Source organism: Pelmatolapia mariae, linkage group LG23 (genome assembly GCF_036321145.2).
Source record: "Pelmatolapia mariae isolate MD_Pm_ZW linkage group LG23, Pm_UMD_F_2, whole genome shotgun sequence".
Lineage (NCBI taxonomy): Eukaryota > Metazoa > Chordata > Actinopteri > Cichliformes > Cichlidae > Pelmatolapia > Pelmatolapia mariae.
Window position 1 is genome coordinate 29282549 of NC_086246.1, and position 27990 is coordinate 29310538.

A 27990-nucleotide genomic window follows, 5' to 3' on the forward strand; every position below is an offset into this window, starting at 1 on the left:
TGCCAAGAGGTCAAAACCTTCAGAAGAAATCAGGTTCTTTGGGAATCTTTTCTGTGCAGCAGCAGAGAGAGAACAGCAGACAGGAGAGAGGATACCAAAGATGTTATCATCAGTGTGCACATATCAAACATTCCCTCTGAAAGAAAAATGGTGTGATTTCCTGTTGGACCTGTATTCTTATGATACTAAAACAGCCTTGAGTGTCCTTCCCTCATTACAGTCAGTTTTCCAGTCAGCTTTCTACTTAGCTCCTGCAGTCTGGTCCATAAACCTCTCAGAGAGAAAGACCTCTGTCCTCCTGGAAGTGCTGAAACTCCAAAAAGAGAAGAAAGAAGTGGAGCTGACAGGCTGCTCACATGAAGAGAGTGAAGTGAGGAGTTTCCTGCAGTGTCTGCCTTATATTTCAGAGCTCAGGTAAATGAATTGTACTAAGTTTGAAAAACATCAAAGCAAGAAAAAATCAAAGACGAATATTTTAAACTTCTTTAATAACTTTAACTAAGAAAAGATAGGCTCTGAAAAGTTCTAAACATATCTCCATGGATTCCGACATCATTCCAGTGTTATGACTCTCCTATTTTTTTCATAGTTGCACAATTTTGTGATATCCACATTATCCATTGTGTCCTATTTTAGTTTCAGTGGAGGAAATATTTATTTGATCCTCCTTTAAAATTGTAAATTTGCTCACTTAAGAAGAAATAAACAGTCTCAATTTTTTCTGGTAGTTTCTTTTGTATGGATTTAGAGACATATCAACCAAAAATTGGGGGAAAAAAAATACTACTTAAAGTGATAAATTGATTTGCATGTAGTATGTTATGTCCCTTGTGTAGGTTTAGTTCTGTCTCAATGTTTATTCATCTGTTTCACAGTTGTTTCTTGTTCCATCTGTTCCTTATGTTCAGTTTCAATGTGAGTCTCTGGTTTTTTGGTTTGTGATTATTCCGTATCCTGTGTTAGTGTATTTTGCTTTGCTTCCTCCCTGTCTTGTGTGTGTGATTAGTCCCAGCTGTGTTTCCCTCCTGGTTTCCATCCCCTTGTTTTCCTTTGTGGATTTAGTCCTTTGCCTTCCTTTACCTGTTAGCGGTTCGTCTGTTTGTCTTCCCTCATATCTCCAAAGTTTTTTCAGGTCTCTGGTTTCGAGTTCCATGTTTCATATTCTTAGTGTTTAGTGTGTTAGCTTTTTCCGAGTTTAGGTTTTGTTAGTTCCCTTTCTGCCTTTTCTTTGTAGTTTTGTTAAGCCCTGAAATAAAAGCTCGCTTTTTGTTCATCTCCTCACTCCGTCTCCATTCTTGCTTTTGGGTCCACATTCTCTTCACTCCATGCTCCACATTTTGCTCTCACGAGTCTTTAGTTCCTTGCTGCTAGTTGTGTGAAATTGATAATTTGGTATCAATTCAGTATCAAGAAAATTCACAAGCAATATCTTTGGTACCACGTACAGGTACTGATCATTTTACCTAATAAAAGCCAGCTCATGTAGGGGAACGCGGCCTCGTAATTTATGATGTTTGCAGCATAGATTTCTGAAAATATTTTAATGACAACTAGATGCCTCTGAATTTTTCTTTCCTTTGTGTTTTGTTGTGTTTGTCAAAAAAAAGTCAAACGCACCTTTTACAGTTTTTCACATTGTTTTATTGTTTTGTTTTGTTTCTTCTTATTGTGCTGCCTTCGAGTCATACAAACACATACATATATAAAAACAAAATTCAATGAAGAATTTCATGGTGTATTTCAGTCCACACCACTTTGTGTTTCTACCTGCAGATAGAATATCAGTAGTAGTAATAGAATAGTTACAATTTACATGTCTCATCTCATCAGCAATATTTTCACTAAATGGTTTTTTTTTTTTCTTATTGTTCCAGTGTTTGCCATGAGATGTTGGATGAAAAAGCAGTCAGGTTCTTTGGGAATCTGTTCTGTGCAGCAGCTGAGAGAGAACAGCAGACACGAAAGAAGACACTGAAGTTGCTATCATCAGTGTGCGCATATGAAACATTCCCTTTAAAAAACATAAACTTGCATGACTGTAAAGAACAGGAATATCAGTGCAATTCTCTGCTGGATCTGTGCTCTCATGTGAAGGACTGTGAGGCTAAAACAGGCTTGAGTGTCCTTCCATCATTACAGTCAGTTCTTTCAGTTCCTGCAGTCTGGTCCATAAACCTCTCAGAGAGAAAGACCTCCATCCTCCTGGAAGTGCTGAAACTCCAACCAGAGAAGAAAGAAGTGAAGCTGACAGGTTGCACACATGAAGAGAGTGAAGTGAGGAGTTTCCTTAAATGTCTGCCTTATATCTCACAGCTCAGGTAAACGAATCTGACTTCTACATGATCAACTCTACATGAGAAGAAATCTTTTTTTTTCCAATGTTCCATCAATTCTTTTCTGATTTTAAATATTCCTGTTATATTTCTGTGCCATCACTATTATATTTACACATGAACACAGGTTTTCAGTTTTATTTCAGATGCAGCATATTTACCTTTTCAGTTGCTTTTTATCTTTAAATTAACACGCATTTAAGAAAGGAAGAAAAATTGCAGTATAAGGGCCCGAATGCATACTCAGGAGACAAACAGGACTTAACAATATAGTGAGACATTAACTACAGCTAGTGTAAAGTCCACAAAATTCACAGCAGACAGAAAAAACACAAAACTGCATACCTGACTGAACAGATGGTGAGACATAGAACGGAATTGACAGGGCTTTTAATAAACACGCTGAAGTGAAATTTATGAATCTGCACATTCAGAGTTATGAGATGGCCTGTTTACCTGCAGAGAATTTTGTTGTCAATGGAAGGTAGTGTGCAAAGTATGTGTTACAACTGGTCTGTGGGCCACTCTGGCTTGTGCTGTTGTTGGTCTGTGAACTGCTGCTGAGAAAAATATGTTATAACATACAAAGAGCTGAAGTGAAATTGAGTGTTAAAAACAATGAAACACGTTCCCTGTAGCCTTTGTCTGTGCTTTTCCTGCTGTATTTTTTATCTTTTAAGTTTTTGTTCCTGATTTTCCATTCCTAGTGAACTCCACTGTTGCTCCCTTCCCTATTCTGGTCAACCTTTTAGCTATTCAGCATCTGGCAAACAGAGAGTTCATCTGTTCAATTCAATTCAATTCAATTCAGCCCCCCAACGCGCTTCATATTGTAAGGTAAAGACCCACCATAATAAAAACTGCAATCTACATCTGCTTCCAGCGAAGTGCAGAAAGGATTTTGGAGGACTGCACAGAAGCACGTCTGTGGAGGGTGGAAATTCCTCTCTGTGCACTATCATGGAAATATATATGCAAATAGACACATTTGCGGGACCATACAATACACTTAAGTGGTAATCAGAGATGTGCAAAGCAAGCAGTATTTGTATCTGTATTTGTTGAGGGGGGAAAAGTATTTGTATTTGTATTCGAGTAAAATTCAAAACAGGCATAAAGATCCAGGTTTTTTGCATTACACTTCTAATTAACGTTATAGTGTAAGTATTCTTTAATTATATCCATTATAATAATTATGGATATGCAATATTAGCTGATGTTTTTCCATAAATCCAGCAATGAACATGTAACAAGGAACCTAATTGAAAAGAAAATAACATAACAGCCATTGCCTCATTCATGGTTAAACCAACAACGCCTCTGTCAGTGCGCCCCAGGGCGGCTATGGCTACAATGTAGCTTGCCATCACCAGTGTGTGAATGGGTGGATGACTGAACGTGTAAAGCGCTTTGGGGTCCTTAGGGACTAAGTAAAGCGCTATACAAATACAGGCCATTTACCATAACTGATAAAATACCATTGTGAACATTATGAACTCCACCACCCGTCCTTGTTGGAGGACACTGAACAGACAGGAAAACTGACTTGCAGGGGCAGAACAAGGCTGTGATGATGAATTGGTGCTGGTGGGCAGACAGTACCAGGAGAGGATGCTTTAAGTGCATGTGATTATGTATAGCAGATGTTGACAGATGTTTGATATCTCTGCCTCTGCTGATTTGACTTTTGCACACATTATATCACTTTGGTTTCATCTGCAGTACTGACTGTAAAATGCTTCCACACAGCAACACTCTTTTTTATTTGGTTGCCCAAATCCATGTGGGGAGTTTCAGCTAAGTTAATGAGTGACGGGAAGCTATGCTAAAGTTAATTAGTCTATAGCCTACATCTTGCTGTCTGCAAAACAAACTTAAACGAACCATATAACTCCCACACGTGCATAAAATTCGACACAACTACACAAGCATCGTTTTAACCTTTTAAACCGAACGTTAACGTTACTCTGTCAACAGCCTATTTGTAAATTACCGAGCTAACAGAGCTACGTAAACAGAACGAACATGAGAGACCCGACTGCAGTCATCAGTAATGCAGCGTAATGGAATAATCTCCCGATCTTCGCAAAAGTTATAAACTGCCTCGGGAACCCAGTTAAGGTACAAAAAAATCTATTCAACAAAAATAGTGATGCAGTTCAGTCTTTTTTCGCTCAGCCGAGCCTTCTCTGTTGCTGTGTGGAGCAGCCTTTGTCAGTCACCTCTTTCACACGTCACTCACTCATCCGGTCAAGCACTGCGGTCTCATAAGGTAACTCAGCTTTTTGATATAGAGTTTTTCTTGTTCCCGAATACAAATATTTTTTAAATATTTGTTCAAAATAACTATTCGTAAAAAACACGTTATTTGTGCCTTTCCGAATACCCTATTCGGGTTTGGCTCCACCCCTAGCGGTAATGAGTAGAATAGGCAAGACAGCTGAAAACAAGACAGGGGAAGTGAATATAGACAAGACACAGAAGATAATCAGCTCTTAAAATAAAACAGGAAGCAGAGTTGCAGTCTTACACACCTGTCAGTAGATTCTCTCCTGTTATCACCTCCCAAACCCCATCCTCTTACAGACTGTCTGCTGCCAGACAAAAAGAACAAACAAACCAAAAATCAGCAAAAAACGATTTAAACATAAAAAATCGCAAAGAAAGAACAATATAGTATCTATAACCACACCACAGAGTAAAACAGTGAAATGTGGATTCTTAATCATTAGGTCTCTCTTTTCTAAGTCACGAATGAATTAAAAATTGATCTACACAGAACACAGATTTACTCTTCCTGAAAGAAATTTGGTTACAAGAGGATTATTATTTTAGTTAAGTATGTGTGTGTATCCCATATGCAACTCAAGAGAGAGCGCCCTTTCACCCAGTTAAGCGAAAGTCAACAATTCCCTAGCCAACGCAGGTGACCTTGAGGAAGTAGGAGGATAGGGCAGAGAGTCTTACACAGTCTTGTAATCTGGGAGAATTGTTGTTCCAGTTTCGGCCTTGGAGCTTCCAGCTGGTGAGGGAAGGCCGCATGAACATACTGATTGTTGTGGTTTGGTTTAGGGAGAAGAAATGCATTCAAATTCCGCAGTTAATCTAATGTCCATCACCGGTCCCAAGTCTAATGATATATCGTCCTACTAAAGCTGAGGAGTTGAGTGGTGGTGTGATGAAAACGCTAAAGCACAAAGAGAACCAGGTAAACAAACAATCTTGGCATAAAACACAAACATAATGAGTAAGCTGAAGAACTGGCAGAGAAGGGATGGCGACGCTAGTCTTAAATACCGTCTTGCTGATTGCGGAGGTTCAGGTGAACTGAGCAGGTGGGATGAGGTGGGCTCAGCCCAAGGGTGGATACCAAAGAACACAGGTACACAGTGGACAAATACTGTTAGCTCACCCAGACCATGTCAATTTTGGGGTCTTTACCTTACAATATAAAGCACCTTGAGGCAACTGCTGTTGTGATTTGGTGCTATATATGACCTCTGTGTTATGTCTTCTCAGGTTCTTTAAATGAATGAACGGGGTTGGGTCGATTTGGTGGCAACGTCCCCTTTTATTCAGCATCTGCATTAATGACAAAGGGCAACAAAGTAGAATGGTTTTAATTCTCGTAGACAATCAGCGTGAGCCCTCTTCAGGAAACCTCCATCACTCTGAGGATTACCCACAATTTTTACCCTTACTATATATATTTACATTCTGTTGAATACGTTGGCAGTGTGATTGTATAGTGGTTAACAGAACTAATCTGCATCTTATATTTCCAGAATGAAAAGAATACAGAAACATACTAAAATATATTTCACCTACTGGCTTATGGTGCTTTTTGTTTCATAACTCTGAACATGGAGATTAACACATAATAAAAATGCAAAGAGGAGGCCTGTACATAAAACAATGTGAATCATACTCTAAACATTAGTGCACATGTCACATATCTGCAGTCATGACAAAGGGCAACAAAGTAGAATGGTTTTAATTCTTGTGAGCCCTGTGTGAAAAGGCGGCATAAGAGTTAGCTAGCTATACTCCAGAGTAAAGAAGTCTCACAGAAAATGAACATCTAACCCAACATAAGGACGACAGAAGTAACTAGGGGTGGGTTTTGATGATCGATTTTTCGATTAAAATCGATTCTAGCGTGAATAACGCAATATCGATTCATTAGAATCGTGAAATTTTTAAATATAAATTTATTTTGCCCAAAACGCCAGAATCTCAGGTTAAACCTCACAAAATTTCAACAACCACCAGACAGCTAAAACAGTAAATGAGAGCAGGATTTTGCACAAAGACGTAAACACAAAGCGCGGACCGCCGACGCATCAGAATCAGTGAGATGTCGGTTTTCTCACCCGACGGCATGTACGCGGATACCCATTCGCTTTCTTATTACCCACCAGTCTACCATGTACAGCGCTGTTGGCCACTGTTTTTTGTTTGGGGTTTTTTTGTTTTTTTTAAATGTAACTGTCTTCTGACAAATGCTTAGCTCTAAACCTCTGTAACTTTGCTCTGCTTCACTTCATCAGCATCAGGTAATGTTTATATGTTGATTTATGGTTTTCTTCAGTTTTTGTTCTACTGCAGAATATTTTTAAGGTGGTTATCTGCTATAAAGTCAGGCCAGGAAAATCTCCTTCATGTTTTTCTGTGTTTTGTGCTCAGTTACTTTGACACAAATGCATCTGCTGTGATGCTTTCCTTTGATAAAGTCTCACAAGTGTCAGCTTTCTTTTTATAGATATAAAAATATGGATATGGACTGATAAATGATCAGAATTATAATATTTCTGACTGTCTGAGGCAAATTTTCCCCAATTCAAATTGAATCGAATCATATCATGGGTCGAATTGAATCGGGACCTTGTGAATCGGAATCGAATTGATTCTAGAAATCAGTGATGATACCCAGCCCTAGAAGTAACCCACAGCAAATGATATTTAACCAAAAATAGTCACGTCAACTTCTATTACTAGTAACATGATTTTTTGTCCGTGACATTTACACATTCGTTACCTCTGCGGGAATCCTTCACTCTGAGGATTACCCACAATTCTTTGCCCTTCATAGTCAATGCAGACATTTGCAACACTTGGTGGTACCATTGTCCCATGTAGCGGGATTTAACTTGGACCTTTTTTAACTATGTTACATATATAAATAAAATGTTATTGTATTTAATTTAAATTATATACTAATATATTCAAACTTGACACAACATATGGGGAAATCTAGCAAAATAACTGAAAAACTAAGACAACAAATGAAATGACAGTTACAGTTCAGTACGCAGTGATTTCACACACAGGATTAGTGTTTGTGTTGTGAGTCAGTAACAGTCTAAAACAATGTTCAGCTGCTCTGATGGAAGATGGCTTTAAAATGGACTTTCATTATATACAGGACACACATGGACAAGATGGAGTCCATCAGTAGTGTGTGGTTGTATTTATGCAGCTCAGGTCAAATCATCACTAAATGTTTCCTTCTTATTGTTCCAGTGTTGATCCTGAGAGGTCAGATCTTCATGAAGCAGTCAGGTTCTTTGTGAATCTGTTCTGTGCAGCAGCAGAGAGAGAACAGCAGACAGGAAAGAAGATACTGAAGCTGTTATCATCAGTGTGCAGATATAAAACTTTCCCTATTAATGAGAGCTACATGATTGTGAAATATCAGTGTGACTTCCTGCTGGATCTGTACTCTCATATGAAGGACTACAAGACTAAAACAGGCTTGAGTGTCCTTCCATCTTTACAGTCAGTTTTACAGTCAGCTCCTGAAGAGTGGTCCTTAAACCTCTCAGAGAGAAAGACCTCCATCCTCCTGGAAGTGCTGAAACTCCAACCAGAGAAGAAAGAAGTGGAGCTGACAGGCTACTCACATGAAGAGAGTGAAGTGAGGAGTTTCCTTCAGTGTCTGCCTTATATCTCACAGCTCAGGTAAATGAATAGTACTGTGTTGTGAAATGAGTTGAACATGATAGGTTTTTAAATGTTGATACATTTTTCATTATTTGTATTATACTTATATACTGTGACTTGTGGCCATAGTTCCATCATTTTTGAGTCCATAAAAAGATTAGATGATGAGGGGGGAACCAATAGTAATTCCAATTACAGGAGAAAAGTAACTGCACAGTAGGTTTCTGGAAAAAAATTATTTATTCAAAAAGATTCAACTCAGTTATGAAGCTACATTTCTATATGCACCAAACAAAGGACAACCTGATTTGTCATGCCCCTAGGCGTCCCATAGTAACGCAGAAGGTACCCGTCCACATCCTTATGAAACACTCGCAGTTTTCAGTTGAATGAAAACCAGCCCTAACCATAACCTTAACACATTTATAGATTCATGCGAACCTGCTCTCATGCCTCTGAACACGTAACATACCGACGATTTGTCACAGTCGTTGTTGGAATGAGAACCTGTTGGACACCACAAAATAAAAAATACCTTGGACTTGCAGTTATTGAACTGTTCAGTTTTGCTTCTATTCATGACAAGTGGTTATACACGCATGTATACATCGCTCATCATTATTATTTTATTTTTTTTTATGTTCACGATCCAAACTGCAGTTTAAACAAATGCTGTCTTTGTTGAATTATCACTATCACAAAGATGAGATAGAAAAATACACTGCTGGTTTAACTCCATTAACTTACAGAGTATCAGCAGAGAGAAAGAAACAGCCTGCTTGCAGGGAAGAAAATAAAACAGACAGAAATTTTAGCATTGAACCATCTATGTTTTGTACTTTAAATAGCAAGTAATGTATTTGATGTTTTACCAGACTTCATCCTCACTTACCTGTTGTATGCACAGCTAGAAACTGATATATTGTTCCTTCTGTAAAAAAACAACCCCCCCTCAAGCACAACAACCTTAACAACAGTAACAGCTTACTCTCAACTTTTGTCTGTCCCTGTTTTTCACTCTCAAGAACACGTTAATTGTAATTGTTGATAGTCTGGTATAATAGGTAACCTTGTATAGAATTGTGCAGCACTTGCCTTCATTACTGTTACAGTAGCAAAAGTGGCCAGTATGTGTCACTGTAGAGACAGATGTTTTATTGCATAAAAAACCTCAACACAATCTAGCAGCAGTCTTGGAAAGGTTACTTTTAAAATGTATTCCACTACAGATTACAGAATACATGCCCCAAAATGTATTTTGTAACATATTCCATTACGTTACTCAGTGAGAGTAATGTATTCTGAATACTTTGGATTACTTAATATATTAGCATGTTTTTACAACTACATGAATGTGATTTATTACTATTACTGAAGGTTACTCGCCATACCAATACCAACTAGATTTTTAAATCTTAATATAAAATGAGTAACAGTAGGGTGGTGTTAAATATCCCAGTTCTTTGATCTTTGGGCTGAAGGAAGAACAACACTCGGTGTATAAATGCTCAATCAACAATCTCTTTATTCCATACAATTCTCATTATTCCATACAACACTTTTGAGCATTAACCATCCGGACGGGAGATGTGGACAGGAGGGTGTCCGCCAGATCTCGAAGTGTCTGACCGTTTCTCACATTCTTATACCATCAGCCCCCCTCCAAAGTCATAAAACCTAAACATCCACATTCTTTCTCTCTCAGTGAGCCTAAGTTATGACCTTGGCTTCCTGTGCAGTATGTTCTGTTCTTTTCTAATCAGACAAATAAGGCCATGATTCTCTGAAAACAGTATTTCTTATAAATCAGCAGTATAATGTAATACAAATCAGTCTAATAAACCTAATAGTTGTCACCTTCTTCTAAGTCAGGAGTATAATGCAAACTAAAACTACATAATGATTTCACAATCTTTAATTAAAGGTATAACGTGGCATAAGATAGTATAATAATCTCACAGTGGACATTAGATAAGGCTGCACTTTTTGCAGCGATCTCGTATAGAAAACTATTCCGCGCATATATAAAACAAGTCCGCAGCTCCAAACCATTGTAAAGGGACCTCTGGCTAATACGTCGGGTTCCGTGTCAGGCTCTTAGCCGAAAACTAGCTTTACTTTGTTGTCTGGGTCAACTTTGCTAGCGAGAGACAGAGAGAGACGTTGAAAGGCTGCTCCAACTGAATGTAGTGTTTCGGAGGAAAACACGAACACAGTGTACAGTAGAGTCTTAATAGCTTACTTACAACTGGGCTCGTCAGGCACTCTTCTTGGCTGCAGTGGTTATTATTATATTTACATGCTTCCAGCTCCCGTTTCTGCTCAGTTACAACTCGTACTTTTCCACTCCCTTTTTCTCCCTCCCTCGCACTCACAGACACATAACGGGTATGGCAGTCCATTCTCCCTGCAGACTACACTGCCCATGAGGCTACATTCTTTAGGCCTATGCCTGTAACAATCTGCCTATTGCCTTCATATTAAATTATTTTTTGAATAATAATTTTAAAAAATATTTCTTCACGTCATTATGCGAGCCACAAGTAGAGGTGACATGGGCCGCAAGATTGAGACACAGGCATTAGAGCCTCTTAATGTGTCTTTGGTTTGGGTTTCCACCGGCGTAGAATTATCAAAAATAGAGAGGGTATAGCCTAACATATTGTTGTGATCCTCTCTCTATCGCACCCCGATCCTTTTGATTCTGGGGTGGACACAAAACACCACACTTATTGCAATACAAAATACCTTTATTACCAATGCGCATTAGGAGATCACACACAATACAGAGACTCGTGCAGATCTCTCAAAGTAAAACACAAAGTCAGACAGGAAATAAAATGACAGTTACAGTCCAGTAACTGTATGTGGTTGTATTTATGGAGCTGAGATCAAATCTTCACTAAGTGTTTCCTTCTTATTGTTCCAGTGTTGTTCCTAAGAGGTCGGATGACCAACAAGGAAGTTTCTTTGGGAATCTGTTCTGTGCAGCAGCAGAGAGAGAACAGAAGATAGTGGAGCTGTTATCGTCAGTGTGTAGATATGAAATGTTCCCTTTTGGTCACTGGTACTTGATACCATATCCATGTGACTTCCTGCTGGATCTGTACTCCCATATGAAAGACTATGAGACTAAAAGAAACTTGAGTGTCCTTCCGTTGTTACAGTCAGTTTTACAGTCAGCACCATCTACCTGGTCCATAAACCTCTCAGAGAGAAAGATCTTCATCTTCCTGGAGGTGCTGAAACTCCAACCAGAGAAGAAACAAGTGCATGTGAGCAGCTGGCCAGATGAAGAGAGTGAAGTGAGGAGTTTCCTTCAGTGTCTGCCTTATCTCTCACAGCTCAGGTAAATGAATTATAGTTTTACATGATTAACGCTATATAAGAATAGATGTGTTCTGAAATTAGTTTGATGACTATTTTAAGCTCCATGTATGCTGATATTGTTGTGCAATTTGTGTTATCTCTATGATAGTTCTTTGGATTAACAAATTGTGACTTTATTGATTTGGGGCTATAGAACTCTGGCCCATTTTAGAACAAAACTTTGTCTTGTTTACATCACCACATTTGTTTGAGCCTTATAACTGCAAATATCCATTCATGTATGATCATTTTAGAAAACCTGATTATAGGTAACAGGACATAAATTATTTTATTAGTTTCAAAATGCCAATAGCTAGAATGTGTCTTTGAAGGTTCTCAGTCATCCAGGTCATTGTAGTCTAAGGAGCTTGGAAAGAAAAGCGTCTGGACTTATTTAGGTTTCTTGAAGACGTTTCACCTCTCATCAGAGAAGCTTCTTCAGTTCTAATAGCAACTGGTGGAGAGTACCAGATTTTAAGCCCTATGGGAGTGTCCCCAAGGGGGTCATGGACGCCCTAATGATCCTCTACCTAATCACATGAGCCACATGAAAACGGGTGTGGGTCACAATCAGCCAAAGTTTCGGGTGAACCCCCTGTGAAACCTAGCCCCACCCTATCATGTGATTTCCTGAGGTCAGATGGCCCAGGATGTGAGTGGGCGTTAAGGCGTCTGAGAAGGGATCTCAAAACTGGATTATAGATGGCAGACAGTTGGTGTCATAAACAATGTTCCCTCTAAGCTGCGCACGTGCGCAATTGCGCACTGCTGGCATGGTCTCTGCGCACAGAAAATCTGTGTTGCGCACAAAAAAAAAATCTAACCTGATTTGAAATTAAAATTAATACTTTAACAATTCTGTTTTGCAGTGTTAGTCAGTAAGTGACTGGCTGCTCCCGTATGGGATTAGAACGATTCCACCTTATCCCATAGTCCAGCCAATGATGCGATTTACATTCGTATATACGCAGCAAATCAACGTGGTTGACAGGCTATGACAGCTTACTTATGTGCCGACACCAGTGTTTTAGCGAGCAAAGCGGCGTGGCTGATGTGGAGTGAAGCCACATTAATGAAACGTGTACAACCATTGGAGATGTGAGCAGGACAGACGGAACAATTACGGAAAAAGTGTGGACTTTATACCAGTTTTTAAATTGTTTTGATAGGCCACGTAAAACCAGAGTTATGATAAAAATATCTGCAATGTTTGGTTTTCTTCCTGAATACTATCGTTGTTTATATTTACTGCGGGAAGAAACGGTAAAACGGCGTTTTATAAGGAAAAAGGCTCGAAAGCACTCTCCGCATGTGAGCAAAAACAAACTCCTCCCACCTTTCCTATTCGTCCAAAAAAGTACCATGTCGACCAATCAAAAAATGATATGGCAACATGACATCTAGTTGTTACGAAACTGGGGGAAGTTTTAGGAGTGACGGCGGTGCTTTGAGATGTGAGTGATTTGAGACGTTTAGCGCAAATCTTGTGTAGTTAGTGTGTAGTGTAGTCAATAGTTTTGTTGTGTGTGTCAGAACAGTGAGACGACTGCTGAATGTTACAGGAGTGATACATCTACTGCTGTCAGGCCTGCAGGTATCAGGCTGCTGTTCTACTTTATCTAATAGTGGACAGAAATTTTTTTTTGGAGTGGCACAAATAATTTGTGTGGCATCAGATTTGATGCAGAACAGCTGATTGTTCTGTAAATAGTTTGAAATGTTTATTTAAAAATGCCTTGGCTGCATTAAAAAAAATAGCTGCAAAAAAACTTTGTTGTTTGCCAAACTGAGTTACTTTTTTAAAGAAGTAACTATATAATTAATTGCCCAGCATTGGTCATTATATACTGTATTTTGCAGACAGAGAGTTACAGGACTCTCTCCCAGACCACAGACTCATAATGCATGTCAGAGCTTTTTTTTAAAAAGAAAGAAAGAAAGTTGTGTTTTCAAAATTGGAGTTCAAGTTATTTTTAATTCCAATAGTGTTAACATACTACACAGGTCATGAACAAGATTTTTTTTTTTACATTTTCATTGTAAGTGGGCTAAAGCAGTTAATTAAAAGTAGTCTAACATAAATGTAAATGCTGTAATTTGATTATCTTAATAAACCATGTAACTTGGATGGATTCAATGCTGGCGTGACCACATTGCACACGTCTGATGTCGCTCACAGTGGTCCAAGGGATCGCTCAGGGAGTTTGTGTGTTCGCTCAGACACGTGAAAAATTAGAGGGAACATTGGTCGTAAACCACCGCCTCTGTTCAAAGATGGTCCCTCACAGTGGACATAAATGGCTTCTTTCACTCCTCTTTCAAACCATCTGTCTTCTCTGTCCAAAATGTGAACATTGGTATCTTCGAAAGAGTGACCTTTGACATTTAGATGCAGATGAACCATTGAGTCTTGTCCCGTTGAAGTGGCTCTTCTATGTTGTGCCATGTGTTTATGAAGTGGTTGTTTGGTCTTTCCATTGTAGAGGTCTGAGCATTCTTCGCTACACTGTACAGCATACACCACATTGCTCAGTTTGTGTATAGGAGTTTTGTCTTTGGGATGAACCAGTTCTTTGGACATCTGCAGGTGAGGGATAATAGATATATTGGACAAAGGATGTTGAAGATGCAGCTGCAAGGGGAAAAGAGAAAAAACAAAGACAGGAAACTTGGATGTATAGAAGGAGGATATGTAGAGGGTTGGTGTAACAGAGGATGGAGAAATAGGGTGATATAGGGAGAAATGATCTGCTAATGTTGACTTCTAATAGGGAGAAGCTGAAAGAAGAAAATAATTATTTTAGGTGCCCTAAACATTTTTTTATATGAAAACAAATAGATGAAGAAATCAGACAGCAAAGAGTCGTCACTTTGTGTCTCCACCTGCAGGTGTAGTTTAGAATAAGTGTGATTTCCATGTGTATAATCTAAGCAGCAAGGTGAAGCTGCTGTTGTACAAAATATGAAGTGTAGATGTTGTTGTTCCACAACATCTACTATGTTTATGTTGTTATTCCTGCTGTGTCTGTGCCCCAGAGGTTTTAGATTTTTGGACTTCTGGAGTTCTGTTTATCGATTATCTTCAGTTATTTCCTAGTTTGTGTTGTGATTTTCTACCTTGTGCTTTTGTTCAAGTTTATGATATTCCATTTTTTAGTTTACCCTGCTTCCCCAGTGTTCCCCGTATGTTGTCGAGTCTCCATCTGTGATGGTCCCCTGTTTAGTTATTTCCTGTTTTTTATTGGTAACTTTTCTGTCATTTTCACTATGCAGTGATTTCACACACAGGTGTTTGTGTTGTGTTCTTTGAGTCAGTAACAGTCTAAAAACAATGTTCAGCTGCTCTGATGGAAGATGGCTTTAAAATGGACTTTCATTATATACAGGACACACATGGACAAGATGGAGTCCATCAATAGTGTGTGGTTGTATTTATGCGGCTCACATCAAATCATCACTAAATGTTTTCTTCTTATTGTTCCAGTGTTGATCCGCGGAAGTCAGAAGCAGTCCGGTTCTTTGGAAATCTGTTCTGTGCAGCAGCAGAGAGAGAACAGCAGACAGAGAAGATATTGGAGTTGTTATCATCACTGTCCAGATTTAAAATATTCCGAGGTATTAGGGCTTGCGGTGGTAATAGAGAAAGGGACAAGGATCCATGTGACTTCCTGCTGAATCTGTACTCCCATATGAAGGACTATGAGACCAAAACAGGACTGAGTGTCCTTCCATCATTACAGTCAGTTTTCCAGTCAGCTGAAGCTGAAGTCTGGTCCATAAACCTCTCGGAGAGAAAGGCCTCCATCCTCCTGGAAGTGCTGAAACTCCAACTAGAGAAGAAAGAAATGGAGCTGACAGGCTGCTCACATGAAAAGAGTGAACTGAAGAGTTTCCTGCAGTGTCTGCCTTATATCTCACAGCTCAGGTAAATGAATTGTACTAAGTTTGAAAAACATCAAAGCAAGCAAAAATCAAAGAGGAATATTTAAAACTATTTAAATGCTGATAGGCTTGTAAAGTTTTTACTATTTACAGGACATTTCTTTGTCCTGTAAATAGAAATAATTAAAAAAAAATACAATAAATTAGGCAGAGCTGAATATTTAGCTCTGCCTAATTTCAAAGGGAAACACTGGACTCTATACACTACTGCATTTTTGTATATTTGTCTTTTTTGTTACCTTAAATACCATTTTTGTGTTCATGTATGATCAGTTTAGAAAGAAATATTAGCTTGATTACACAAGGTAACGGGACATAAATAAAAGGGAATTTATTATTGCCAAAATACTAAGATTTGCTTTTCATTTTAATGAATATTGTTCTTATTGTTCCAGTGTTGATCCTGAGTGGTCGGATGAAGCAAAAATCAGGTTCTTTGTGAATCTGTTCTGTGCAGCAGCAGAGAGAGAACAGCAGACAGGAGAGAAGATACTGGAGCTGTTATCATCAGTGTGCAGATACAAAGGATTCACTTTGAAAGAAAAATGGCTTGATTTTCTAATGGACACGTACACTTTTGAGACTGAAACAGGCTTGAGCGTCCTTCCATCATTACAGTCCGTTTTCCCATCAGTAGTTTGGTTCATAAACCTCTCAGAGAGAAAGACCTCCATCCTCCTGGAAGTGCTGAAACTCCAACCAGAGAAGAAACACGTGGAGCTGACAGGCTGCTCACATGAAGAGAGTGAAGTGAGGAGTTTCCTTCAGTGTCTGCCTTATATCTCACAGCTCAGGTAAATTCAAGTATTCGATAATTTTTACTGTTAATCCAATACACGTCTTTAGGTGGGGATTAAATTTTGTCTTCAGGTCCTAGTTGCAATAAATAGAGGAACAAGAAACCAAAAACATATTGACTGTGTCATTTACTATAAATAAGAAAATTTTCAAAACAAAAGAACTGTGTATAGTGCATCTACAGTGGTTTCTCATGTTTTTGACATTTGGCTTGGAGCTGCAGAGACGCAAAGACAGAGCACCACCAGTGTTCAACAGTCTTACACGCTCCATGAAGAAGCTGTTCCTCAGTCTGTGTGTGCCAAGTGAGTAGGGTCTTATGACTAGGTCTTACAAATAGAAGAAGCCCTTTTCTTGCATCCATTGGTATAGATTTCTGTAATGGTGAGGAGGCTGCTGCCAGCAGTCATCTGTTGCTTTCATCACCTCAGTAGAGCCTTCTTTTCTGCCACAGACCAGCTACAGTGTCACACAGTGATTAAGGAGACACTATTCACCACACATCTGTTGTAATAGTGTATGACTTTCTTAACCAGGAAGTAAGTGTGGTTAAGAAGGACCCAATTATTGTATTGAAGTGAACTCCAAGAACAAGAAACATACATACATTCAAGTTCTTATTGTTCAGATGTGTGATGCCTGTATGAACCACCAATGAGATGGCATCATCTCAGGAGCAGTTTTTCCTTTTGGTGTACCAGTGCAGAATCCCAGTAGCATCAATGGAGTCCCTTGTGTTTCCAAGCACTTTATGACTATTAGGGTGAGAGCCACTGGGCAGCATTCAACAACTTTATCTGGTAATAATTTTTAGATGCAGCTTTTTAGATTCAATTAAAAATAAAACCACTCAAAGAGATCTTCTGGAAAAGGGTGTCAGGACCCAAATGACATGACATGAACATGACAGAATGACAAGACCTGTGACTAGCGAACATGGAATGGACCCAGCGGACTCTGAACTATATGAGCAGCAGCAGGTAGCGCTTTCCCTTTTGGAGGGGAAGCTGAGGTGGAAACTGTGGTTTATATGGGAGTATGATACTCTGATGGAAGATGGCTTTAAAATTAGGTTTCATTATATACAGGACACACATGGACAAGATGGAGTCCATCAGTAGTGTGTGGCTGTATTTATGCAGCTCAGATCAAATCATCACTAAATGTTTCCTTCTTATTGTTCCAGTGTTGATCCTGAGAGGTCAGATGAAGCAGTCAGGTTCTTTGGAAATCTGTTCTGTGCAGCAGCAGAGAGAGAACAGCAGACAGGAGAGAAGATACTGGAGCTGTTATCATCACTGTGCACATATCAAACATTCCCTGTTCATGAGAGAGACAGGGTTGCAGAGTATCAGTGTGATTTCCTGCCGGATCTGTACTCCCATGTGAAGGGATGTGAGACAGGCTTGAGTGTCCTTCCATCATTACAGTCAGTTTTCCAGTCAACTCCTGCAGTCTGGTCCATAAACCTCTCAGAGAGAAAGACCTCCATCCTCCTGGAAGTGCTGAAACTCCAATCAGAGAAGAAACAATTGAGTCTAACAGCTTGGTCAGATGAAGAGAGTGAATTGAGGAGTTTCCTTCAGTGTCTGCCTTATATCTCACAGCTCAGGTAAGCACATTCTTCTTCTTCTTGATTAACTCAGATGTGCTCAGAAATAAGTTATAGGAATATTTTGACTTTGATCAATTCTAATGTTATTGCACAAATTTAAAGAGGGAAATTGTAACCTATTTAAACACTGCAATCCTCTGCATTTGTTTTTCAGCTCCTTTTTGCCTTGAATGCTCTTTTACATACACTACGGGTCAAAAGTTTTAGAATACCCAATTTTTTTCCAGTTTTATACTGAAAATTATGCAGTTTAATGTCTTAAGCATAGCACAAATAAGCATTTGGAGTTAAAAAATAAATCATGAACTCAATTTATAGACCAAAATGTATTCTACACTTTTGACTCATCAAAGTAGCCACCTTTGGCAGATATACCAGTTGAACACAACCGTAGCATTCTTTCTACAAGAGAAATTAAATATTCTCCAGAAAGTTCTTCCCATATCTGTTGCAGAAGTTCCCATAAATGTGTGGCACTTGTAGGTTGCTTTACTTTTACTCTTCTGTTCAGTTAATCCCAAACCAGCTCGATGGGGTTTAAGTCTGGAGACTGTGCTGGCCACTCCATGTTTTCAGGCTTACCATCTTGTTCTTTTTTCATGAGGTAGTTCTGGCATAGCTTGGACTTATGTTGTTGTTAAAGACTTATCTTGCTCTAGGATAAACCCCTGACCAACTAGGCACATACCAGAGGGTATTGCATGGCACAGCAGAATGCTGTGGTAGCTGTTTTGGTTCAAGTTGCCTCTCAGACTGTACAAGTCACCGAACCTGGATCCAGCAAAACAGACCCAGACCATCACACTTCCTCCTCTATGTCTGACAGTTGATGCCACACTCTGTGGAACCATCCTTTCGCCTACTCGACAGCGTACAAAGATACTGCATGATGAACCGAAGATTTCAAATTTTGATTCATCAGTTCATAATACATTCTTCCAGTCTTCAGTAGTCCAATTGTCAGGCGTTGCGTTTGTGGAGGCGAGGAAGAGATGACCCAAACGCTGGACTCACGGTGCAGGATAGTGGAGTTTATTGAGGTAGGTTGGATGAACAGAACAGGAACTGAAATGACTGACTGGGTGAAGAACTGAATGGCTGGCTGACTGATCTGAACATGCAAGCGACAATAACATCACGGGAACATCCCCAGAACATCATACAAACATCAATGACACGACACTGGACTGGTTGAACTGAGGAACATAAATACACAGGCTAAGTGAGGAGTGATTAGAAACTGGTGAGTACACAGCTGAACATAATGAACTAATGATTAATGGGAAGAGGACTGAACATAATGCACATGGACCAAGGTTAACACAATAAAACAGGAAGTGAAACAGACAGAATATAAACAGTGAACATGAACTAAGAATACTGGGTCAACGACCCAGAAACCCTGACAGTACCCCCCCCTTCAAAGGCCGGCACCCGACGGCCAAAAGAACGAAAAACCAGAACAGGGAGGGCGGAGGGGGCCCAGGACGGAGGGACGGAGTCCGAAACAAAAACAGTTCAGGTGGGCGGCCACGCGGCCAGTGGCTGAGCCCGGACAGTTCAGGTGGGCGGCCACGCGGCCAGTGGCTGAGCCCGGACAGTTCAGGTGGGCGGCCGCGAGGAAGGCGGCGACGCTGAAGTCGGTCCGGTGGGCGGCCGCGAGGAAGAAGGCGGCGACGCTGAAGTCGGTCCGGTGGGCGGCCGCGAGGAAGAAGGCGGCGACGCTGAAGTCGGTCCGGTGGGCGGCCGCGAGGAAGACGGCGGCGACGCTGAAGTCGGTCCGGTGGGCGGCCGCGAGGAAGACGGCGGCGGCCGCTGAGGAGGTCCGGTGGGCGGCCGCGAGGAAGACGGCGGCGGCCGCTGAGGAGGTCCGGTGGGCGACCACGCTGGCGATGACGGTGGCGGTCAGGCGAAGGAGAGGACGAGGCCGAGGCCGAGGCCGGGCCAGGCGAGGCAGAAGGCGAATCAGAAGCCCAGGCAGAAGGCGAATCAGAAGCCCAGGCAGAAGGCGAATCAGAAGCTGAAGCGGAGGCCGGACCAGGCGACGCAGAAGCTGAAGCCGAGGCCGGACCAGGCGACGTAGCAGCAGCAGAGGCCGAGGCCGGGCCAGGCGACGTAGCAGCAGCAGAGGCCTCAGAGGCCGAGGCCGGGCCAGGCGACGTAGCAGCAGCAGAGGCCTCAGAGGCCGAGGCCGGGCCAGGCGACGTAGCAGCAGCAGAGGCCTCAGAGGCCGGGCCAGGCGACGTAGCAGCAGCAGAGGCCGAGGCCGGGCCAGGCGCAGCAGACGGCAAAGCAACACCTGCAGAGTCAGCAGGCGCGGAAGCCTCTGGCCGGAGACAGGCAGGGCCAGCGGGCGCGGAAGCCTCTGGCCGGAGACAGGCAGGGCCAGCGGGCGCGGAAGCCTCTGGCCGGAGACAGGCAGGGCCAGCGGGCGCGGAAGCCTCTGGCCGGAGACAGGCAGGGCCAGCGGGCGCGGGAACCCCTGGCTGAGGTGCGGCCGGGCCAGCGGGCGCGGGAACCCCTGGCTGAGGTGCGGCCGGGCCAGCGGGCGCGGGAACCCCTGGCTGAGGTGCGGCCGGGCCAGCGGGCGCGGGAACCCCTGGCTGAGGTGCGGCCGGGCCAGCGGGCGCGGGAACCCCTGGCTGAGGTGCGGCCGGGCCAGCGGGCGCGGGAACCCCTGGCTGAGGTGCGGCCGGGCCAGCGGGCGCGGGAACCCCTGGCTGAGGTGCGGGAGAGCTCACAGCTGGTTCTGGATGCTGTGGCTGCAGGTCTGGGAACCGAACAGGAGAGTGGACTACAGACGGTGAGAGAATGGATGACTGAATAACAGGATGCTGGACGACAGACTGAACTGAGTGGACAGGCTGGAGGACAGGTGACTGGGTGACAGGAGGCAACTGGGGAGCAGGGCACTGAGCTACGGGGGGCGACTGGACTGACTGGACAGGAGGCGACTGGAAAACGGGGGACTGGAGGACAGAAGGAGACTGAACTACAGGAGACTGGGGGACAGACTGGACTACAGGGGACTGGAGGACAGACTGGACGACAGGAGAGGACTGGACGACAGACTGGACAGGAGAGGACTGGACGACAGACTGGACAGGAGAGGACTGGACGACAGACTGGACAGGAGAGGACTGGACGACAGACTGGACAGGAGAGGACTGGACGACAGACTGGACAGGAGAGGACTGGACAGGAGAGGACTGGACAACAGACTGGACAGGAGAGGACTGGACTACAGACTGGACTGGAGGCGGTTGGACAGACTGAGCTACGGGAGCTGACTGGACAGGAGCTGACTGGACCGGAGCTGACTGCGCTACGGGTGCCTGAGCTACAGGAGCAGCCTGAGCTACGGGTGCCTGAGCTACAGGAGCAGGCTGGACAGGAGGCTGGACTACTGACTGGAGTGGAGCAGGTGACTGAACTACAGGTGACTGGACGAGAGCAGGTGACTGGGCTACAGGTGACTGGACGAGAGCAGGTGACTGGGCTACAGGTGACTGGACGAGAGCAGGTGACTGGGCTACAGGTGACTGGACGAGAACAGGTGACTGGGCTACAGGTGACTGGACGAGAACAGGTGACTGGGCTACAGGTGACTGGACGAGAACAGGTGACTGGGCTACAGGTGACTGGACGAGAGCAGGTGACTGGGCTACAGGTGACTGGACGAGAGCGGGTGACTGGGCTACAGGTGACTGGACAGCAGGAGAGGGAGCTGACTGGGCTGGAGGCTGAACAGCAGGAGAGGGAGCTGACTGGGCTGGAGGCTGAACAGCAGGTGAGGGAACTGACTGGGCTGGAGGCTGAACAGCAGGTGAGGGAACTGACTGGGCTGGGGATACTAAGGGATGAACAGAGGTAGGCGAAGCTGACGACGGAGCTGAGGTTGGTGTGGCTGATGACTGAGCTATAGACTGGGCTAGTGAGGGAGATAAAGCTACAGCCTGGGCTAATAGAGCTGGCGCCTGAGCAGGGGACACCTCAGCTAGCCTAACCAGGGATAGAGCTAGTGCGTGAAAGGCTGGGTCAGGCGGTGGATGAAGTGGTGGACTGATTGGTGAGCAGGCTAGCTCTTCCGAGCCTCGTGAGCATGAGGGCACTGGCTGGAGAGCCTCGGCTGGGCCTCTGGGATGTTCAGGTTGAATTCGTGCTGCCCTCAGCCTAGGTGCTGGGACAGGCACGGGAGGTGGCTGGACACCAGTCACCCCCACCCGAGAAACAGGAGCGGGTGTGGAGGTAGACTGGGTCGCAGCTGCCCTCCTCCTGGGAGTTGGCACAGGTGTGGGTGTAGGCTGACTGATGGGAGTGGAAATAATGACTGGGTGAGTGATACTGACTGGTCTATTGGGTTTTATTCTGGTCCTTCTGCCATCACTATTTACAGTCTTTGGGGGAGTAGAGCAGAACAAATCCTCCCAGTCCACTTCATCCTCTAGGAGGGAAGTTCCCCATGAATCAGAAAGGAGTCCGTTATGCAGTTGGAGTGGACAATTGGATGAAGGGTGTGGAAAACAGTCACTGGAACTCACCACCGGGAGTTGCTGAGCATAGTCCAATTTATGACGGCGTGTGCGCCGCTTTCTCCGGGAAGAGGAAGCGGGCGGGGTAAACAGCTGAGCCTCCGGCGCGGGAGCCTCCGTTGAGCCGAGGTGGGAGGCATAGCCGCTGTGCCGTGGCGAAGTGGAAGAGCCGACGAATGAGGCGGCGGGTGTGGGAGCGAGGAGCGGAGCGGCGAGAGAGGGCGCGGCCGAAGCGCGGCGTGAAGCGCCCACTCTCCGCGGCAAATGCTCCGGTGCAGGTGAGGCAGCCGGTGGAGGACTGCGGCGTCTCCGAGGCCCGCCCAGAGCCAGACGAGTCCCCTCAAAGACGTGCTCCCTTTCAAAGAAGAGCCGCTGATTCCTCCTGAGCTTCTCCGCCCAAATGGAGAGCGCTGCATCCTGCCGCTCGAGAAGGTCCGAGTCCGCTGGGTCAAAAGCGTGTCTTCTTGGCACGGGTCGTGTCATTCTGTCAGGCGTTGCGTTTGTGGAGGCGAGGAAGAGATGACCCAAACGCTGGACTCACGGTGCAGGATAGTGGAGTTTATTGAGGTAGGTTGGATGAACAGAACAGGAACTGAAATGACTGACTGGGTGAAGAACTGAATGGCTGGCTGACTGATCTGAACATGCAAGCGACAATAACATCACGGGAACATCCCCAGAACATCATACAAACATCAATGACACGACACTGGACTGGTTGAACTGAGGAACATAAATACACAGGCTAAGTGAGGAGTGATTAGAAACTGGTGAGTACACAGCTGAACATAATGAACTAATGATTAATGGGAAGAGGACTGAACATAATGCACATGGACCAAGGTTAACACAATAAAACAGGAAGTGAAACAGACAGAATATAAACAGTGAACATGAACTAAGAATACTGGGTCAACGACCCAGAAACCCTGACACCAATGGCGGTGTTTCATGGCCCAGGCAAGCCTCTTTGTCTTATTCTGACATCTTAGCAATGGCTTTCTTGCTGCAACTCATCCTGTCGAACCTGCAGCTCAGGTGAAGTCTTCTCTTCACAGTTGAAACTGAGACTTGCTAACTACAACCACTATTAAGCTGTACTTGAAGCTCTTTGTCCTGTGAGCCGCCTATTATGCAAGCTGTTAACTCTCAGAAACCTGTCCTCTGATTCAGTTGTGGCTTTAGGTCTGCCAGGCCTCTTCCTGTCAGAGTTTGCCCCAGTTTCTGAGAGCCTTTTGATGGTGAAGGAAACTGACACCTTGACTTTTTTGTAATTTCTCTGAACAAAAGACCTACATTTTTAAGTGTTATGATGGTCTGTCTCTCTTCTATTGTTAATTTTCCTTTTCTCGCCATTTTTGTGGCAACACACTACTTTCTGCAGTACAATACTGTTCAACTGATACTCACGTGGGTATGGTACCACAGTGTGTTCCAACACTTCTTTTATGCAGACAGAGGGGGTTGTAAGTAATCCGGAAAAGTTGGAACACCTGTAGGAAGCAGTAGCACCAGCTTTCAAGGCTTGATCAAGCTCCATTGCTGCAGAACAGCTTTACATTATTTTTCAGTTTTGTGTAACCTTACCTTTTTTTTAACCTCTGGCAGTTCACCACTTACCTTTGTACCATTTCAAGCTATTCATTGGACTTGAATGACTTGAATTGCAATAAATAACTGGAAAAATTGGGGTGTTCTAAAACGTTTGACCAGTAGTGTACTGGGAAGGTTCAGTTAATAAAATCTGATTAAACAGGCCAAACAGGCATAAATAAAGTAGTTTTATTTAATGGAATGAGAATAAGTAAAGAACAAATGCACTGCCCAAAAAATTAAAGGAACACTTTAAAAACACATCAGATCTTAATGGGGGGAAAACATTATGCTAGATATCTATACTCATATGGACTGGGTATTGTGTAAGGGATAAAAGGAAGCCACATTTGTAATGAAATCAAATGAAGTAAAAGACGCCCTTAAGTCAAAGTGAATATTGTTGTTTTGAGAATGATTTCAAATGTCGAGATCGAAGTTGAAAATCTATTTTGAGAAAAAGTCAAAATGTGCAGATTACCGTTGTTGTTTCAAGACAAACTGCCGTGTTTGCTATGCCCTCTACAAAATGAGAAGAGTTTGTGAAACAAACTGATCCAAATGTGAACTGTTAGATCTTCTGTGCTCATCCCACAGAAGACAAGGGGAAGAACAACTTCACTCTCTCCACAAAACTTTTATACCTGGTCCTTCTCTCTCCCTGTCTTTCTTGACTTCACGTCTCCTGAGATGATATCTGGTATCTAGACATCCAATCAACTGATATCCAGCCACACCTTATCATCTTCTCTCTCGCTCTGACTTTTCACGTACATGATTTAAACCAGTGTTAAAACATTACATTAATTTCATTATTTTTTTTCTTTTCTATGTTGACATGATCTGTCATTAATTCCATCACATATTAATACTCAGTCACATATGAATATGTCACTGTACTGGGTCTGCGACCCAGTGTTTTGTGTATTTTAGTTTCATTCCTTGAATATTGTATTTTATCAGTGTTTCATGGTTTATTTAGAAAGAGTCTACTGTGTCTTTGTCATTGTGTTGAGGTTCACTTCCCCCGTGACGTCGTTAGGTTCATTTGTCTCAGCTGTTTCCTCATGTGTTTCCATTCCCCCCTGATTACCCCTTGTGTATTTAGTCTGTGTGTTTTAGTGCAATAATTGTCAGGTTGTCAGTTATGTCATGTCATAGTTATCATAGCCTGCACAGTTTTCATATTCTGTTCTCAGTTTAGTTGTCTTTTCTGTTTTCACCTTAGCGTTTATGTTGTTTCCACCATCAGCCCAAATAAAGGCTCGCTTTTTTGTTTTAAAGTTGAGTTCCAACTCCTGCAGTGTCTGCTCTTGGATCCGTTTAACAAACACATTGGCGTACCCTGTTGGGTCTAAACATGCGACCCTGCTGGAATTAGACCACGAGAGACTGCAAACAGCAGACAAGAGCCACTCGTACGTTTTACTTGCAAGGGGAGACTGCGCTCAGAGAGCTAACACAAGCACACCTATAGCCAACTCCAAACTTCAGCCTCCTTTCACAGTCTTTTATTCAACCCAGTTACACAACCCCCCCCACCATTAAACCCCTGTGGCGTGCCATAAAAACTAAGGCACTGTGTGTGTGTGCGTGCGTGCGAGCATGTGAATGAATGTGTATGTGTCTGTGTGTGTGTGTGTGCATGTATGTATGTGTCTCTGTATACGTGACTTCCTGCCACACAATATATGCTTACAACTGTTTAACCACATTTCCTAGTTATCCACAGGTCATCTCCCCACATTAGTATATGGCTTAACTTTAATGGTTCACCATATACAAGCATAGGCGAGCCCCTAAATGGCCGGGAGTGGACATCCTTCACCAGATAAGGAAACCAGAACCTTTAGATGGAACGTGCCTGTAGTTAAACACTATACCATCCTACATGTGGGGGAGGAGAACAGAAGAATATCTAAACATGCAGTTTAAGAAAAGGTTTACAAATTTAAGCACAACAATGACAAAATTTAACAAAATCACTCCAACATACCCCGCCGTGACAGAATATACTTTACTGAATGTCTCATTTAGGTTCTGCTGTTTTACTAATAGGATTTATTATTACAAAATATCTTCTTCTTTTAAACTGTACATGTTAAAGTCAGAGATTTTCTTAATATTAGTGTCCCCTTAGTGTCTCTCTCACTTACTCCCCCATCCTGTACTCCTCACACACAGCCTTCAAGACTATCTTTAGCACAAACAAGCCACTCGCTACAGAATGTCAGTGAGAGGCCTGTTATTAGAATCATTTCATTGATTATATTATTTTGTTCTTTCTATTGGTTAAATATATACTTGATTATATTCTGCTCAGTGTTAAGCAGGATTACTTCTCAGCAAAATCGCATATAAATTTTGATTCTGTGTTTATCAGTTGCAACATACTTAATATTATTTCTCTCATTCAGGAAACTGATTGGTTGAAGATACATTTTGTATCCTGCACATTCCTGTAGCTAGTCTGCCATACACAGACACTAATCTGGGAAGGTTGAAGCTGAATCATCCCAACGCACACAAAATCCAACATTAGCATAATTTCGTTATTCAAACTGCATTGCTTATTCATCATGTTAATTTGGCTTATACCTTGATTAAAGATGATCTACTATTAGCAAAATGAAATATAGATAAACTCTATTTTAACACCCTGTATCACTTTACTCATAAAATGGCTGGATCTCAGGGATCTGTATCTCTTTGACACACTGTGCAGGAGTGTGAGGTTTAACAAAGCTACAGGTCAAGACTGAGTTTAGTTCTCAAATTTGAAACCGACAAAACTAGGTCCAGTGTATGACCTTGTTATTATGTGAGTCCAGATATGCACTGCATAAAGTTAAGTCAGGCTTAAAAGGTCCTTCGCCATCAGTTTGTCAGGACAGCACATGGACATTAAAGTGGACATGAAACAGTACATGTATAAAGGCTAAACTACACCATGAAGTCCTGCTCTCAAAAACTGCAGAATCTTATGCAATGAGATAATCTCTCTTTTCCTGAAAACATCCAAACAATATGCATTATATTTGCAATATAACAGGTTACTCCATGTGCATCACACCACACATAGCTATGTTTCTAACCGGAACAAGAGCTGGAATGCTGTCATCCATCAGCATGTCTGCAAGAAAAAAACATAAGAACTGTAGTTATGTTTGTGGTGTAACATGCATATAGGTTCACGATCACTAAATGTTTCTTTCTTATTGTTCCAGTGTTGATGCTTGGACGTCAGATTGTGATGAAAAAGTCAGGTTCTTTGGGAATCTGTTCTGTGCAGCAGCAGAGAGAGAACAGCAGACAGGAGAGAAGATACTGGAGCTGTTATCATCAGTGTGCACATATCAAACATTCCCTTTTAATCACAGAGACATGCATGGTGATATTAATTATATTGTTAATTTTGATCATATGAAGAAATATCAGTGTGATTTCCTGCTGGATCTGTACTCCCATGTGAAGGACTGTGAGACTAAAACAGGTTTGAGTGTCCTTCCATCATTACAGTCAGTTTTCCAGTCAGCTCCTGCAGTCTGGTCCAAAAAACTCTCAAAGAGAAAGACCTCTGTCCTCCGGAAAGTGCTGAAACTCCAATCAGGGAAGAAAGAAGTGAAGCAGACAGGCTCCTCATAGTGAAGTGAGAAGTTTGCCCAGTCACCAATGATTTGGAAAGAAGGAACTTGTAATTCAAATAAGGCCATCCTCACTGTAACCCATGATAAGAAACTCACGTTGTCTTTCATGAGAAAGATTTAAGAAGCACCTTAAATTTGTGAAGCACAGCTGGATGATAGTGATGGTTCTACATAAGATCTAATTTAAAGAAGAAAAAGGTCTTCTCTATGAGTGATAA

The 27990-nt window shown here is 42.5% G+C and overlaps 1 protein-coding gene across 1 annotated transcript; it reads left to right on the plus strand.

Moving 5' to 3' along the window:
• On the plus strand, positions 1-27990 carry LOC134620295 (uncharacterized). Its single transcript, XM_063466375.1, has 8 exons — positions 1-414; positions 1875-2318; positions 7857-8294; positions 11206-11625; positions 15130-15570; positions 15983-16381; positions 17572-17997; positions 27353-27990. Exons 1-8 carry the CDS (start codon positions 101-103, stop codon positions 27768-27770), a joined length of 3300 nt encoding a protein of 1099 aa, XP_063322445.1. The 5' UTR covers positions 1-100; the 3' UTR covers positions 27771-27990.